Raw genomic sequence first — 17,612 nt, forward strand, 5'->3', positions numbered from 1 at the left:
GCCGCCCTTCGCGCGGCGCTCGGGTTGCATCCCGCAGATTCGCCACGGCCCCTGGAATCGCCGCCGTCCCGGAGGGTGCGGCAACGGCCCTGGCCCCTCGCTGGGGCGCGGGGCAGCCGAACACACCCACCATCGTGAGTAGGGAGTCACTGGCGGGCCGGGGCCGGCGTGTCGAAAGTGCGGAGCAGAGTGCGCAGGCGCCGTCGCCGCCGCCCCGGCCCGTGGGAACAAAGGGAGCGCGGCCGTGCCGAGCGGGTGAGTCCGGGGGGCCTGGCGGGGCTGACCGGGGGGTTCGGGACGGCCCCGGCCCCTCTCCGGCAGCGCTGCGGGGCTCGGGAGGGCCCTCGGTCCCGGGGAGGGAGCGGTGGGGCCGAGGGAACCCCCGGTGGCCGCCTTGGGCCCGCTCAGGCTCCGCTCGATCTCCCCTCGATCTCCCCGGGCCAGCCCCGTGTGCGAGCCCGGAGCACGGCGTTAGTGGGGATTCTGAAGGAGGTTGCAGCTGCCGTGGCGTGTTTTGAAGAAAAACGCCGAAAAAAACCACTTTGTTACAGCGCTGTGAGACGCGCTGCCGGGTTCGGTGCTAAAAGGTTAAGCCTTGCCTGTCAGACCGCAGCTGCGGGGCTCGGTGGTTGTTTTATGTACCCTGTAAGGGAAGTACATCATTTGGTCATTTATGTATTAGTATCAGATTTCTGAAACAATGAGTGTAAAATAATGGGATATGTTCTTTTTATTCCTTACAGGATAAAATATATTTATTTAGACCCTTTCATATGAACGTGACCTAAACTTGTGTGCTTTTGCACAGCTATTTAAGGCCTTAAGATTCCTTGGAAAATCCATTAATTTTTCAAAGAGATAACGCCTTGGTTTCTGAAAATGCTTTTGTCTGTGTTCCAGAATTGACAAACTTTGATAATCATTGGTATCATTAACAATCGAAGCTTCAGCGATCTGGTGGGGGGAAAGTCACAACACTTAATAGCGTGATCTTCTTTTGTCTTGCAGAAGTACAAATATAATGTCAGGTGGCTGAAAATTTGACTATCAAAATGTCAAGTAAGTTTTTTTTTTTTAAAGATTTTTCTTTCTTTAACTTTGATGTTTTACAGATCTGGTTCCACAGAATCTGTTTTTTGTGAGATGATGCCATTATTCCTGGCGTTAAAAGAAATTAGCGAGTGTAGTGACTAAACTCTTGGCCTTAAATCCTGCTGTGGCTGATTCCTGGCATATTGTTTTTGTAGGAAATCCAGATATCACAGCTTCTGAATCCTGTTGGACTGCATTTTTGCTTTCCCTCCATGTAGTTTGTGTGCATATAAATTAATTTTATATTCTTCAGTTTTGTGCTTGAATAAAAGCCTAGGACAAGAGTAATGGGGGGATTTCAATTTTTCTTTCTTTTCTTTTTCTAGTGTTGCTTTTTGCTGTTCAGTGGCAAAACGCAAAGTCTTTCAGAGTAGAGTTTTCTTGTTTCTGTAAAATCATTTTAAAATATTGGCCATAGCAGATGCCTTAAGAATTCATTCAGATTTTCAAGAAAAAAAAAATTTGCTTGCATTTCTATCTTAACAGAAAGGCCATCCTATGCCCCACCTCCCACCCCAGCTCCTGCAACCGTAAGTATAGTGATTTTTCTCATTAACACAGAGCCTTTAGAACTTCCCAGAACAATAATTACGGAGTTGCATCACCTTCTTATATGGGAAACACAATATTAATGTCATATGAATTGTTAAAATTAATATAATTCTTTTTGGAGAAGTTTGGGAAAGAAAAGCTGAATAAACTTATTTTGCCTTTAAGGCTGGATCTCGCAGACACTGAATTTTCTGTGAGCAGTCACTTGTCTCAAACGACTCACAGTGGGTTGCAGCAGTACTGGAATAGTTAAGAATCAACTGATACATTTGATTTTTAAATGTCCTGCTCAGCCTGTGCCCAAATCACGGCAGACAGTGCATTTTTCCACGTTACAGTTGCACTGAGCTGCTCTTTTTTCTTGCATTTGAGTGGAATGCAGGATTATCAAACTTCCTGTTATATTGGGTCAGAATAATGAAACGCTCCTGATGCCAGTCTTGCATTCCTTGAAATCACTGGTATTTTGGAGTCTAGGGCTTGGGAAATATTTTACTTTCTAGTAAAGTGGCATGCCCTGACACCGAGGAAAACATGAACAGGAGCTTTGAATCCTGCCCAGTGACATTCCTGGATGTACAAAGGTGCTGCAGTACCAGTGTGCTGTGGGCAGGAGCTGTTTGGAAGTAAATGCACATCTTTGGTCACATTTATGGATGGTTTGGGTTTTAGGACAAATCCAAATCTTTTGTACAGAAGATTGAGCAAAGATGCTATAGTGAATTTATTTTACCAAAGTGAATTGGAAGACTTACCCAGTAGTGTGTCCTTGATCTCTGCAGTATGGGAGTTAAAAGGAATGTGATCCTTCCAATTTTTTGTGCCATACTTTACAGGAAGAGGCTTGATAAATATATAACACATAAATACAAGTTATGTTTTTATAAGTTTACATAAATAAAACTTGATTTTCATAGTTTGCTCAGAGTTTTCCTTTTGCACACAGCAAACTAGATCTGTTAGAAGGAACATGATGGATCCACTCTGACCCCTGGATTCCTGCCTCGAGAGCTGTGCATACACATGTGATTCCTTTGGGATATAGCATGGATACAGATGTTTAATGGTTCATATTGATGTGGTACAGTCCTTCAGAAGGATACACGAAGCACATGCCAGGACTGCAACCAGTGCCATGCATTGCCTGTTTTACAAGCATCTTTTATTTTGTATTATATTTTATACAGTCCTTCATGTGATGGTCTGTGCTCTGTTAATGCAAGTCACAAAGTAGCCAAATAACCTTGCTTGTTCTTCCACAGCCAGTTCCAGGTGCTGCAGTCAACAAAATCCCAGTAATTCTCAAAACTGCAGTACTGTATCCGAAATAAAAATTCTCCATGTGATGCAAGGTAGTTCCTGGTAACATTTAAATCCTGTCTTGCAGAAATAAAGAATTAAGCAGACGGAGATTACAATTGTCACCTGGTTTTATTGAAGAGGTGTAGTTCAGCATATACAAAGCCTGTTGTTATGGTAATACAAAAAACTGTACTAAACCAGTGCCTTATGAAGTAGTGAATGTGTATGTCATGAGCCAAGGCATACAGATGAGCACATCAGCTGCTGGGACTGAGTTAAAAAGCTTGGTAATAAAATCTCTGCTGAAGACTGACTGTTAATGGATAATTTTCCTCTGCACTTGTGTATTTAGAAATAAACTCCTGCAGTGTGTCTGCATTGACTTGAAACCTTCCCAGTTACTTTAGTCAGCTCCTAAAACACTTTGTTCAGTGTTTGTACATGTCATACTTTGGTTCTCAGAGTCCTGAACCTACTTGTCAAATTTGTATAACTGTAATCTGGAACAAGTCCAGTCAGTGAATCTCTGAAAGGCTTCTTGGAATGTTTATTAGGGCTGCTGGAGAGTGGGACACTGTGGGAATGATATTTAAATGTCCAGAAACACTCCAGGCTCTTGTTCTCATGGAACCATAGAACCACCGCAGTCAGGACCTAATCACAATTCCCATTAAATAGTTGATCTTTTTTTCCAACAAAATCTGACTGGGAAAGGGGGGGATAATGGAAAAAAGAAATTTATTTGAGGAGGGGAATACAGGTAACCTGATGAAACTTGAATGTCCATTGCTAAGTGAGAAGGGAATGCAAAGAAACAAGATTTTTTTTTTTTTTCTGCGTGACTGAGGTGAGAACAAATCAGTCCACTTTCATGAATGAATGAAGATGTATTGATTAACTTCTGAATTATCTTGGATTTGGTGATCTGTTCAGACTAGTTTAAAGTTTTTAACTTACAGGTCTTACTGCAGATGCAGAGTTCCTCAGCTCTGCAATCTACAGCCTGCCTTATAACAGAGGGATGTCTCTGGGAATTATCTTCAGCCACTGGCAGTGGAGCACAAATGGTGCTTTGAGAGATTTCCTCCCCTGCTCTATTTGTTGGGAAGGCAGAATTCTGGGAAGAAAAGCAGGCAGGGATTTTCATTGGTGTAGTAAATGTGGGTACTGGGGATTTCTGCCCCATTGCTGGGTGCTGTGTTGCCCAACTTTCACCCTTGGGAGACAAGGGTCTTCTGAATTCCTTGGTGGCATATGTTGGAAAACTCTATTAGCCATGACCTGAATTTACAGAGTACTTGTTTAAATGAGTTACACAGTTAACAGAAATAAAATCACCAATTTTCAGACAGAAATTTGTAGTGACACATTTGCTTAAAAGTCCTGTTTCCTTACTAGGTTTATACTGGAGTAAGTTGTGTGTGTTGGGAAGACACCAACTGCTACACCTCATTGCTTGTTTGAATTCTGGTTGCTTTTGCATGCCATATTGCAGTTCATTTTCATTTCTGTGTTCTCCTCGTTTGAGCTCATTTCTCATTCGTGTTTTTGTCTCATTTGTTTCCATCAGCAAATGCCCAGCACCCCAGGGTTTGTGGGATACAATCCATACAGCCATCTGGCCTACAACAACTACAGGCTGGGAGGGAACCCGGGCACCAACAGCCGGGTCACGGTAGGAGAATCAACTATTACATCCTCCAGCAGACACCAGGAGCTGACCAGAAATGGCTTTAGGGTTAGGTTCTTCGGAGTCTTGGCTGCTGCCACTTCTTTATAAAAAAACCAAAACCAACTTCTGATTCTTATTCCTCACCTTCCCCCCCTTCCCCTTCACTCTGAAACCTTTTGCAGGAGAATGGGTTTTTACTCAACAGGGAAAACTGGTAATGGTATATGATGCAGACGTCCAAAAAGACAGACTTTGGTCTTCAGTGACCACTGCATGCATAGGAAAAGCTTCTGTAGCTGGGTATGAATTTTTGGAGGGAGGGAACTGCTCTTTTTGCTAAGGTTCATTGGTACAAAAATAAGGAAGAACATTTTGCAAGCTGGAGATCGTTGATAGTCGTTGCATCATCCTGTTGAGCCATGCAAGAGGTACAGCCCTTTATTTTTCTTTCTAGTCTTAGTCTGGTAATTACTGCACAGTCCCAAGTTCAGTCATTATTTTTTCAACAAAAGTGTGATGTTGATAATAAAATAGAATCCCTTCAGCTCGTATATGTGTCAGTGTGTGGGAAATGGATGTTACATTCATTTTTCATGGAGTAAACAAAGTGAGATGGAGACAAGTGATGAGGGAGGTGACAGCTTCTTTCAAACATGAATCAAGTCCTAGCATTGTATGCAGTTAGGAAACAAAAATAGACAGTGGAAATATAACACTGTTAACACAACAGAAATAGAGTAAATCCCTGATACTTTCTTAAATATCTTACAACTCTAAGGTTTTTCCATGTAGAACTTTGTACCTCAAAACTTCTGATCAGTTTGGAAGGTGATACAAAGATTTCTCAAGGATCAAATTCATGGTGCTTTTTGAAAGTGTAGTCTTTTTTATGCCTCTCATATAAACCTTCTTTCAAATGAAGTTCATCAAGTTTGTTAAAGCATTTACAGCAAGGATCTTCCCCTACAAGCTGGAATTGACTGTTCAAATGGATACTTTCTTTATACAAGACTAAGTCAGGTTTTGTCTGAGAACTTCCATTGTTTCTGTATGTCACAAACATACACAGCCTGCTCTGCCATGCATATCCCAGTATATGGATGGTGTCTTTAAACCCCTCTTAATTTAAAAGCATTAAACAGTTTCCGTTAATGTTTTTCCAACCCATCTGTATGTGTATCTATGTATACATTTTGGTAATGCATATACCTCATGCACATTATTATACACAGTTCTGTATGCATTGTTCATAGAGCTCCATAAATTCAGCAAACAAAGAAAAAAGAAAAAAAAAGAAACTATCAGGAGGAAAACAGTATTGAACGTGAGCCTTCTGGGCTAAACCCAAGTATTGATCTACAGGCCACAGCCCTGAAAGATCTTGAACCTGCTTTATACTTTCATGTAAATACTCCCATTTAAGAGAACTCCTAGCATGTGGAAGTGCTGGAAGAAAGGAGGGTTTCAGGCCCTGCAGTTGACAGGGGCTGTGATGTCATTGCACTGCTTTAGGAGCAAGCCCTGTCAGATGTTCTGTGGGTTGAAGGGATGCAGGGAGACCCAGCAGCTTTCCAGCAGCAGCATTAAAGCTCAGTAGCCTTTTGTGTGGTGCCAGCACTGTGTCTGGCAGCATAAAGCCAAAGGAAGACAGAGCACAGGAGCATGTTCCAGGCTAATTGGGACAATTCATTAGAGCTTGGCTACAAGTAGAGCACATATATACCTTTTAGCTGCATAGAATTGTTTTGTTTTCATAAAGAGTCTGTTAATTGGCTCCACATTACCACTGACAAATTTTACAGAAAAATAATTACTAAAATTATTTGATAATGTCTCTAAATTAATGTTTTTAAGCTTTCTTCATATCTTTTTAAACCTGTACAATAGCCACATTAAATTTGTCAAAACAGATAAAATAAATTAGTCATCAGAAGTGAGAAAAGACAACCTGATGGGATTAGTGTTTCCTTGTCAGTTCCTAAGCTATGTAGTTCAGTTTTGAGAACATGGAGCCCTTTTGAGGATTTATCTAGTTACTTCTCTGTAAACTTTCAGAGAAAAGGACAAACTTACATTGGAAATTATTCCTCTGAGGACCAACTCTAGCTAGTGCTTGTCCACTTACAGACTGGGTAATTTTTCTGGTGATGTTTGCTTCTCTTGGTGGGGGTGTGTGAATGCACAAGTGTTTTCCAAAACGAGTGCGTGTAGAAACTGTTCAGCGATCCCATTAACGAATGGATTTATCCGGTTCTTTTATAGGCTTCCTCTGGTATTACCATTCCAAAGCCCCCCAAACCCCCAGACAAGCCCCTGATGCCCTACATGAGGTACAGCCGGAAGGTGGGTATTACAGTGTCCATCAGTAATAAAGTCAGTGTTCGTTTGTGCTAACAATTAATTGCTATGATCTTAGTTTCAGCTTCTAAACGTTGACTCCTAACAGCCTGCGCTCTCTTAAGGGGATGTAAAGTACAGAGTCTGCCCTGCAGAACAAAGGCAGCAGTAGTCTGGTCACACAGTTGCCAATTTCTGGGGGGAAAATTGCTAAAATGCTAATTCCTACCACTGTCTGCTGACAAGGATCCACCCCGCCACATTCAGAAGTTCCTGTGACTTACTGACAGAACTTTTTTATATAAAGGAAGTATTCCTTGCGTTTTCTGGGCTTGGTGCAGTGCTGTAGCTGGACTGAAGAGTAGCAATGAGTGGACTTTGCATGTTCTCCTTCACCACCCTAGCCCGTGGCAACGTTTGCTTCGCTATTCTGTGAACTGTTTGACAGAAAGTAGGAGAGAGACTCTTGTGGAGTCTGGAATCTGATGGGGCATGGGGAGGGCATGGCAGCCTGGCTGAAGCAGGTGAGCCAGAAGGAATTTCTTCCACTTCTGGTAAAGTATCTTTACCAGCATATCTGTCTTAGGCCAAAAAACATCAACACACACACAAAAAAAAAAAAAAAAAGTCAAGTGGCGCAGCAAGAAATTACACTGGCAGCTCTCCTTTTTTTGCCCTATAAAGTTAGGAACCTTTTTGGTGGAGTCAGAACTTGTTGGAACTCAGATTGATCAGCAAGACTGAAATATTGTGAAATGTTACATTCAGATCTGAAAAGCTCAGTCTCTTTGTCATAATCTACTGCTGGATGTGTTTACTCAGTAGCATTTTTTTCCCCGAGATGCAGCGATGTTCATTTAAGAAGAGAATTGAGAGGGTTAAAGGCAATATTCCCATGAGACCAAAGCCACTCAGCAATTGCCTGGTTCAGTAGCTGGCTTCCTACTGACTTCCTGCCCCAGAAAATAATCCAGATAGCTTAGCCAGACTCATTCCTAGCTTTATCCTGTTTTTCATGGTGATTCCAGAAAGAACACTGAGATGACAATATAAAATGTTTAATTTGGAAGTATTTAGATATCATTAGTAAAGCTCCAGCTGTTTCTGTTAAGGTCTGGGACCAAGTGAAGGCGTCCAATCCTGATTTGAAGTTATGGGAAATTGGCAAGATTATTGGAGGAATGTGGCGAGATCTCACTGATGAAGAGAAGCAAGAGTATTTGAATGAATATGAAGCTGAAAAGGTAAATGGAAGAAATCTGGGATGTTTATTACAGCTGATTCTTCTAGGAACTGGTCTGAGAAGAAAAATTCATCTTCCCCATGCAGGGGTGTTTGAGGCATTCACGAGAGCCCTGTATGTAACTTAAATGGAAGTTTGTCCTGACACGTCTCTTAGATTTTTTTAAATAACTGTGCATCAACTGTGACTGGTCAGTTTTTAGACCTAATTCAAAATGAAGTATTTATAATTGAGTGTCGATTTTAACTGTGTAATGAATGGATTTGATTGTACAACATCAGTATTGAAAAGATTGTCTCAACACCAAAATCCTCTTTCAAAACTGGTGCTCTGCAACTACTGCTGTTGTCATGAACATGTTCCTAAGAGACTTCCAGTCACGTGGGGTTTGGTTTTCCTGATGGAACTCCACGCTGTGGCATTAATGTTTTGTTTCTTAATAGAAAATGCTACCACTTGTAGGGTTTTCTTGTGCTTTTGTTTTGGTTTTATTGATCTTAATGAGAAGAGATGACAGCTGCCTCGTGTCTAGGTTGGTAAGTGTTGAGCACCTGTACAAGACTGTTCTTGTGATTCTCAGGTACAAAGGGAGAATTGTCCAGCTGATGAATTGTGCTGACACCTGGCAGGCACCTGAGGCTCTGGCTACCTGGTCAAATCTCAGCTGGTTGTATTCCAAGGCAATAGAGAAGTACTGCAAAACTCAGTGCTCTTAGCTGAGAAAAAAAATAATCCAGGAATTCTATTTTTACCTTGGTAACGATGTTTAGATTGTAAGCTCCTTGGGGCAGGGGCCAGCTGGTTTCTGTTGTGCCAAGGCAGAAGGATCCTGGTCCTGATCATTTACAAGCGTTTTAGGTACCTTTATCAATATCATAGATGATACCCATTTTTTGATTAGAAGTATCTCAAATCACTGTACAAAATCTTAAAAATGAGATTAAAGAAAGCAATTCAAAGAGAAAAGGTATTTCAAAGAAAGTGAAAATAGTGCTGCTGTCCTGCTGCCAGGAGGAGACAGGAGTCTGGCTGCAGCTTTCTGTGCCATCCCAGAGCAGGGATGGGTCAAAGAGTGGACAGATAAATGATTTTGGAAAGTGGTTCATGACATACTGGCATAAGGAAAGAGAAGAAATCAGAACCACAGATTTAGTTAGAACTCCAGAGAATTACTGAGAATATTTTGTGTTTGCTAATTTCGTCTTACCAGAACTTCATCTTAAATGTTCTGAGGTGTTTGAATTTGAAATCTCAGAAAACAAAGCTATCATAAAACTAAAAGGACCTAAGAACCAGCTGTGTTTTTAAAACACAAATGATTATAGAAGTTCTAATTTGTAAAAAAGAAAGACTGAGAGAATCTGATCAATTGTATCTCAGCCAGACGATGCAGCTTCAGCTTTGTCTGTGTAACCGCGCTGTGCGTTACACAGAGCGCAGTTGTGGCCGGCTGGGAATCACCCAGTGGTGCAATCAAACCGTGTTGGTCACCTTGCAGATCGAGTACAACGAGTCCATGAAGGCCTACCACAACTCCCCTGCCTACCTGGCCTACATCAACGCCAAGAGCCGCGCCGAGGCGGCGCTGGAAGAGGAGAGCCGGCAGCGGCAGTCGCGCATGGAGAAGGGGGAGCCCTACATGAGCATCCAGCCCGCGGAGGATCCCGATGGTAAGGAGCTGGTGTGCACTCCCAGTGGGACACTCATGGCAGGACAGGCCGTGGAGATACAGAAAACCACCTGGGTGCCCTTTCTGCAGCGCTTCACGTGGCTTCGTTTCTGCTTTGGTGCTTTCATGCCAATTTTCATTACCGCTTTTTATGCCGTGTAGCTGACTTTGTTCCCAAAAATAAGGTGGCACCCGTGGCAAAAGTTATTCCAACCCTTCTTAATTAAGTGTGAAGTAATGCTCAATAGTTCAAACCAGATCAGTCTGCTTACTGCTCCATAATGGCTTTAGCACATGCTTTAGCAAAGGCTTAGATGACTGATTTAATCCGGCTTGGATGGAATGTTGTGCTTTATTACCAGAAGCACATAAATCTGACAGGCAGAGTTCTGGTGTGATTAAGAGCACCTGAACTTTGAATGTGTTCAACAACTGTCATTTGAGATTGTTTGGCGAGTGAGGTGCCCTTGCTGCTGACAAGTTGATGAGAAAATTCTGAACGTTTATTTGACTGCAAGGAAATGCACCCCACCCAGTGGGAAAAGTCAGCCTCACACACCTCATGGCTGCTTTTAAATGCATCACCAAATACTTGTTGGAACCTGAGGGTGAAAAATGTGCTCAGTTACACCCTTTTTTTTCCTTCCCCCTTGTGAAAGCACACCCCTGAGATAAATCTCATAGCAAACAGCACTTTCCCCCGTGTGAGGTAATTGCAACATTTATGTAAATATGTTTCATGCCGGAATAACTGGAACCTGGGGACTTGAGATTCTGTTCTGTGCTACCAGTGCAAAGTAGGCTTGGACAGAACCAGCCATTACCTCCTTTTTTGCTTTGTTTAATCAGATACCTACATGAGATACAATATACACTTGGAAATAAACTTTCATTTAACGGGTTCTCTTCTTTGGTAGTATCTCCTGGCATGGTCTTCAGCTTCTTAAGATTTCTGTGAATAGCTGGGATAGTTATCTCCAGTAGGAATACTTAATGTAAAACAAAATTCGACCTCTGGACTTTTCTACGTGGCATTGTTCTGGGAGATAATTCATACTTGTTGATTAACTGGTTTCTCTTTAGAGAAATGCACTTACTAATAAATAATCAAATTCTTTTAATACATGACTGTGAATTTTCAGTGATGAGTAAATGTGTCTCACTGCTTCATGCTTTCAGTCCTCAGTATTTTAAAAAATAAGTGGTTTTGATCTGTGCTACAAAGGTTATTTATAGAGGAGTCACTATCCTGGTGGCATTTTGTTCTGGAAACATGATTAATCAGGAATGGGTCTTTTATTTGGTGTATTAATAGTCCCTCCTACTGTGGAAGTGTGGAAAGCAACAGAGTGAATAACTAGGTCAGTCCCAATTTCAGCTGTGGGAAATGCATGTGAAATCAGCTGTTAGAGCTATGCCAGGTGAATGCTGCCCTGGCCACACTTTGTCTCGTTTTGAAATTCCCTTGTGCTCTGTGTGTGTTACTGTGAACTTTGTGACACGACAACTACTGCTGTTAGGGCTCGTATTTTGGTTTTTGTGAGTGATAATGTGGGTACAGAGTGGATAATGTGGGTACATCAGACTCAGCTCTCATTTTGTGGGATCAAAGCAGTTACCCCTCCAACTGCTGTTGCAGATTACGACGATGGGTTCTCCATGAAGCACACGGCCACGGCTCGCTTCCAGAGGAACCACCGGCTCATCAGCGAGATCCTGAGCGAGAGCGTGGTGCCCGACGTCCGCTCCGTGGTCACCACAGCCAGAATGCAAGTCCTGAAACGCCAGGTTCAGTCCTTGATGGTTCATCAGGTAAAAAGAAAGGATGCAGATGCAGCTAAAATGTGGTGGGGTTGGGCTGGACTCCAATTCTTTGGATCATTGGATCACCTACATGACTGTTCTTGCTGGGTGTCAGTGTTCTGTGTGCTCCAGGTGCTAATCCCTGGCATTTCGTGGGAGCTGCAGAACATGAGACTTCACCTTCTGTGCTGTTTTGTTCTTTGTGTTTTGTCCTAAGTGTTAATTCCATAGTTCTTCATTATTACACACAACCCCCTGTATGCAGTTTTTAAAGTCTGCTGGTTAATAAGTACTGCTAGTGTTGTGATTTTGGGTACCTGACAACTCATCTTGTTTGTAATGATTCTTTTTTTGAAGTAATTTGCCCCTGTTCTAACATTTTTCACTGAAAGTTAAATTTATACAAAATATATGGTGAAGTCACACCTGCATGTTTGACCCAGCTTTGAGCACATGCCTGTGTTTTCCAAACACTCATGTTACCAGAAGAACCCTTTCAGCATGGTCAGTGTGTGTAGGGGTGAAGCAAGACCAGAATTAGGCAGAGATTTGTTGGAGTTTTTTTAATTACAGAAGATTTAGAGGGTGGAGGGGGTGGTTGTCCATCTTTCCTATGAATTGTGGTCTTTCTGTGTTAGAGACTGCAATTGATGTGGACAGTGTGTCTATACCTATGAGCTGTGTATATACAGACCTGTGGGATATGTATACACAGATCTGGGGGTGCAGAATAGGAAAGAAAATGTGCAGATTTGATGCTGGAAGCTTCACCTCAGGTACACAATGCTTCATTTACAATATGCTTGAGCTGCTGCACAGACCCACATTCTGTTCCTGTGTTTCAGTATGAACTTCTGAGCTAGTGGGTATCAGAGGCAGGCAGAAGGATGTTTACATATTAGACCAGTATTTAAAAATAAACCCATATGAAAATTTGTATGCTTAGCTGTACTGTTGCCCAGTTTTTAGGTGACTGCACAGTGAGGTTCTTGCTGTTTGTTTCCCTTCCAGCGTAAGCTCGAAGCTGAGCTGCTGCAAATTGAGGAGCGTCACCAGGAAAAGAAGAGGAAGTTTTTGGAAAGCACAGACTCTTTCAACAACGAGCTTAAAAGGGTACAGCTCATTTTTCTCACTTACTCTGAGGAAGCTGCTGGTTCCACAGTGGTACAAGTGCTTCAGTTCTCTGTTCAGTTCTGAGCAATTGCCCAGCTGCTGGGGCAGTGCCCTGGTGTGGGTGGTAAAAAGCACAGAATGATTTCCTGCTCCTTCAGTGACTTTTAGGGCCAGTACAGTTTAGAAGTGCCTCCAGGCTGGGCTGGGTGAATTCACTCAGAGCAGCTGGAGGAAGGTGGCCTGAAGCCACTGTGGAGGGCACACTGCTCTCCTTGGCTGCACTCAAATAACAAGTTTTAGGTTGTTTATTTATTCCCTCTCCCCTTTTTTTTCTCAATATGCCTGTATCTCCCTCCCTAGTTACTTCCAGTATAAACTTTGTAAAATCAAAGTGCAGTGTGTAGAAATAATGAAGTCATCATGGGGGTTTACTGATTATTTATTTTTCAGGGTAACTGCAGTAGTAAAAGAGCTAAAGTTTTCCTTTGTTTTGCTTTGTTTTTAATTGCTAGTTATGCAGTTTGAAGGTGGAAGTGGATATGGAAAAAATTGCAGCTGAAATTGCTCAAGCTGAGGAACAGGCTCGCAAGAGACAGGAGGAAAGGGAAAAGGAAGCAGCTGAGCAAGCTGAGCGCAGTCAGAACAGCCTGGCAGCTGAGGAGGAGCAGGCAGCCAGCAAGGGGGAGGAGAAGAAAGAAGAGGAGAGCACTCCAATGGAGACAGGTAACTGCATCTGAACATCTGCAGAATTCTCCAAGGATCAGCATTAGAGGGTCTCTGAGGAGAGCACTTCACTGCATCTTGGTGAACACAGGCATTTGCTTGCTTCTCATTAAATACTCGTTTTTAAAAGAGGAGAAGATAAGATCCCACAGAGCCCCATGTCATGCTTTGTGTGTGATGTACCCAGGGGAAAAACTGGTAAACCTGAAGTTAGACTGCTTAACTGGGAGCAGCTGGGAGCGTTTCCTTGTCCCAGTGTCAGTGTCCAGCCAGGATGATGCAACAGCAATGCTTCCTATGCAGCTCTCAGGCAAATTTTCCAGCTGCTTTATGCTCTGGACAGTGGCAGTAAGAAATGCTGCTGGATTCAGGAGTCCCAATGACTAGTGCATCAGTGAGTCACTGCTGCAACAGCAGGAGCATAAGGAAAGAGGGGCCAAGGAGTTTGAATTCCAGTGCTTCTGCTTTAACAAGGAGCATGGCTTTCTTATGGCTGGAATTCTGAGGTCAGGATGCTGTGGCAGGACCATATATGTCCTCAGCAGTGAAAGATCCCTCAGTTGTGCCTGTCCCTGCATGTTCTAGGTGACTGCTATCGAATACTCGGATTTATTATAGCTTCTGTTTCTTCCTAAGTCCTAATTGCACAATCTAAATAAATATTAACATGTAAATGACACTTAGAAATACATTTTTCCAGAAGAGCCTCACCCAGAAGAGAGCACAGACAACCAGCAGAACGGTGAAGAAGGAACCTCCACCCCAGAGGACAAGGAGAGTGGGCAGGAAGGGGTGGACAGCACAGCTGAGGAGGGAACCAGCGACAGCAACACCGGCTCAGAGAGCAACAGCGCCACCGTGGAGGAGCCGCCCGCAGACCCCATCGCTGAGGAGGGCGAGAAGAAAGAATAATCACTGACTCAGTTCCTGTGTCTCTGTAATGAAGTACTGTTTGATTTCAGAGCGTGCTCTGCGCCTGTTGTACCTTCCCTGCCTCTGTCACTTGTCTCCAGAGGATGCCAGGGCTTAGTGACACGCCAGGTTATCAGCGTAGCAATGTGAAGGGGCCTGGAGAGGTACAGGGTGTCCTGCAGCAGGCAGAAAAGGAACCTCATGTGTCTAAACACAGCTGTTACAGTCTGGAGAGGTGCTTATATCACTTTTATTTCTTCCCTAGAAAGACTAGAAACCACTGGCTTTGGTTTCTAGATGAGAAATCAGGCCTTTTCCCTTTCTTCTGGTGTCATGGACACTCTGGCACTTTTCCCCAAAGGCCCTTTCTGCCCCTTTGTGGCACAGGTGTGTCACCTGTGCTGCAGTCCTGGCCTGACTGCATGAGGGACCTGCTCCTGGCAGGGGCACTGGCTTTCTGGAGAGGCTGGAATGTGGCTGAAGCATTCAGACCTTTTCTTACTATGGAGCAAAGACTTCATGTCTCCCCAGGGTGTCCCCTGGAGCCTCTCCTTCCCTAAGAACTCCAAAAGTCTCCTGTGTCCCACAGCTACTGCACTGCCTGTCAACAAGGGCAATTTCTGCTGCAGCCTCCCCAGTCCATGCTTTTAAAGAGAGCTCTCAGTCCTCAGGAGCAGCTCCAGAGTGAGTCTGAAAGTCTGGGATTTTGGGGATTTTTGGTGTAACTTGTTTTTCTAGAGTAGCTGCTCTGCTGTGGTGGAAACTTGTTCATGGTCTGTGTGTGGCATGTCAGGAGATCCAGTTCCAAAGGGCTCAGTGTAGTCTTGCAGGAAATGACACATCATGAGGGATTTTTTTTCTGTGGTGCAGAATTCTTTTCAACAAGCCTTTGCTTTCCCAATTAACTCCTTTATTTGCTACCAAGATACCCTGGTGTGGCCTCAGCCAGAGACCTGGCACAGAACAGAGCAGGAGGGCGTTTAGACACGCACATGTTCTCTGAGCAGACAGTCACTGATATGGCACAAATGGTAAAAAATAGTAGTTTTGCTTGTCATGAGCTTTCAGAACCTCTGGAGACTCTACAAATGTACTGAAAAGGCCGTAATTTGCCCTATATAAGCAAAACCCCACAAATATATACATTGAATTGTGGCCACAGCCACGGGCCACTTCTTGACTTAACAACTGAGGGAACACATAATGTTTCAGTGAACTGATGTGTATTTGCAGAGCAGTGGGTCTATCAGCTGGTGTTTTTTAAATCCCTTTTTTTTTAATGGTCTAAAAATAATAAAATCCAACATGTTTGGTTTTTTTTAAACTCACAGTCGTCTGTCCTTGTCTTCTAAGGTAGTGCCAGTGTTTGGTTCAGAACTTTCTCTATCTCAAGCCAGAGGAAAATAAGCACACAGGCTTTTATTTCTTACAAAGTACCAGCTGCTGGCTGGACTGGAGCCCCCCGCCCTCCCCCAGCCCTGTGGGGCCCAGGTGGGGTTCCACACCTGAGCTGCTGCAAACCCTTGTTGTGCAACAGCTTTTATCTGCGGCAGGCCTGGCTTCTGTAGGCCAGGGATGCTTTTCATCTGCTCCAAATTCTCAAGGTGTATGTAAATAACTAATTATTGGCAAAGACGGGTGTGTGCAGCTCAGGGTGTGTACGTGAAGGAGTGGGTGTTGTCTTCACGAGTGAAATAACTTGTCCAAGCACATGAGAACGTGAAGGAATGCCCATGGGCAGCGTTGGAGCACTGACCAGCCCCATGGGGCCTGGCAGAGGTGCCTGCAAGGTTCAGGAGCATCAGGGACCAGCAAAGGAGAGGGACAGGCCTCAGGAGAAACCTGGTTCCTGCAGCAGCCCTTCCTCAGAGCGACCTGGAGCTCCTGGTGGGCCCTGTGTTCTACAGGTCCTCAGTGGGATGTTCTTGGTGGAACCTGTGGCCACCTGCAGGTCCCAGCAGAGCCAGGAACCCTTCCTCCCATGAGGAAGAGCCCTCTTGCTTTGCTGCTGGAGCTGCTCTGTTTCCTGGGTGCCCTGTCTGGCAGGAGCTGGGTGCAGGCCGGGGGTTTCAGCCATCCCCCATGGGGTGCTGAGAGCTGGTGAGTCCCTCACACCCCCAGGGGACCGAAGCAAAAAGGCAAATCCAAGCCTTGCATCATGCGAGGGAGTTGTTTTCTTTGGTCTGTTTTTCTCTTCAAGAAAAAACCAGGGGTTTTCAAGTCTGACTCAGGCATTGTGACCTCTGACATCACCATGGTGCTGCTTCTGGTTTGCTCTGCAGGCAAAGGTTCTCATCTGTGTTGGGTTGTTGTCAAAAATATGCTTTTATCTCACCACAAAAACACACTCAGTAAAAGTTATTAAGAAGCTTGGGTTAAAAAAAGAACTGATCTCAAAGTTTTTTTTGTTGGTTTGGGGGTTTGTTGGGTTTTTTTTTTTTGCATTTATGTAATTATTAGATTTTATCACCCCAAAACCTTCTAACCTACAAAGCTGGTACAGTGACGGGTACACAGCAAAAAGCAGGCCCAAAGGGTAAGTTTTGAAAGGGATTTAGATGTTAAAATATGAACCAGGCACCTTGTGAGGTTGTTCAGAAATGATTCACCAGGTAAAGTGAACCCAGAGCCCAGGCCTCCGAGATCTTCGTGCACCCAAATCCCTTCCAAACCCCTCACCTACACACAGGACTGAGCTCGGCTTCCCAGAAAGAAACAAGCCCCATGTTTGTGCAGTAGCTGAACTTTCAGAGAAGAAAAAAAGACTGACAGAGAAACAAACAAGGTTGGGTGTTTTTTTAAAAAATTGTAAGAAATCACCTGTGTATAACCTGGACAAGTCTTGCCAAGTTGCTGTGCCTGGAGCCAAACGAGCTGCAGACACTGCTCACAAGAGAGGATTATGCTGGTGACAGAAAGAAATAAAACAGATTAAAGGAGCTTTACAGAAATAAAATATCAAAGCAAATCCAAGCCCTGGCACAAAGGGGCAGCTCGTGTGTGTCAGGGAAGCAGAACCTGTTCAGAGCCTTGTGCTGCAGCAGCACAGCTCAGGGCAGCAGCAGAGAGCCTGACCCTGACCTCGGGAGGCTTGGGGGGAGCCCACATCCACACCTGTGTGCTTGGTGATAACCTGAGGGTGAGGAGGTCCTGAGAAGAGGAGGTGTGGGTGGGCAGCACACAGGGAGCAGGCT

General features: G+C 43.9%; 1 protein-coding gene across 5 annotated transcripts; it reads left to right on the forward strand.

Annotated features, from left to right (window-relative positions):
- The first annotated feature begins 119 nt into the window (after nucleotides 1-119).
- On the forward strand, nucleotides 120-15,742 carry SMARCE1 (SWI/SNF related BAF chromatin remodeling complex subunit E1). 5 transcript variants are annotated; one of them, XM_071450586.1, is made up of 11 exons: nucleotides 120-255; nucleotides 1,009-1,059; nucleotides 1,579-1,622; nucleotides 4,517-4,621; nucleotides 6,881-6,961; nucleotides 8,068-8,199; nucleotides 9,697-9,868; nucleotides 11,507-11,679; nucleotides 12,682-12,783; nucleotides 13,296-13,506; nucleotides 14,207-15,742. In XM_071450586.1, the coding sequence occupies exons 2-11, from the start codon at nucleotides 1,053-1,055 to the stop codon at nucleotides 14,416-14,418; spliced, it is 1,239 nt and encodes a 412-aa protein (XP_071306687.1). In that variant the 5' UTR covers nucleotides 120-255; nucleotides 1,009-1,052; the 3' UTR covers nucleotides 14,419-15,742. The 5 variants fall into 5 exon arrangements, with proteins under 5 accessions (XP_071306687.1, XP_071306688.1, XP_071306690.1 ...); XM_071450587.1 differs by having other exon boundaries at nucleotides 14,210-15,742; XM_071450589.1 differs by lacking the exon at nucleotides 8,068-8,199.
- The last annotated feature ends 1,870 nt before the right edge of the window (nucleotides 15,743-17,612 follow it).

Source organism: Agelaius tricolor, unplaced genomic scaffold (assembly GCF_023055355.1).
Source record: "Agelaius tricolor isolate 1412-34295 unplaced genomic scaffold, bAgeTri1.0.p SCAF_31, whole genome shotgun sequence".
NCBI lineage: Eukaryota > Metazoa > Chordata > Aves > Passeriformes > Icteridae > Agelaius > Agelaius tricolor.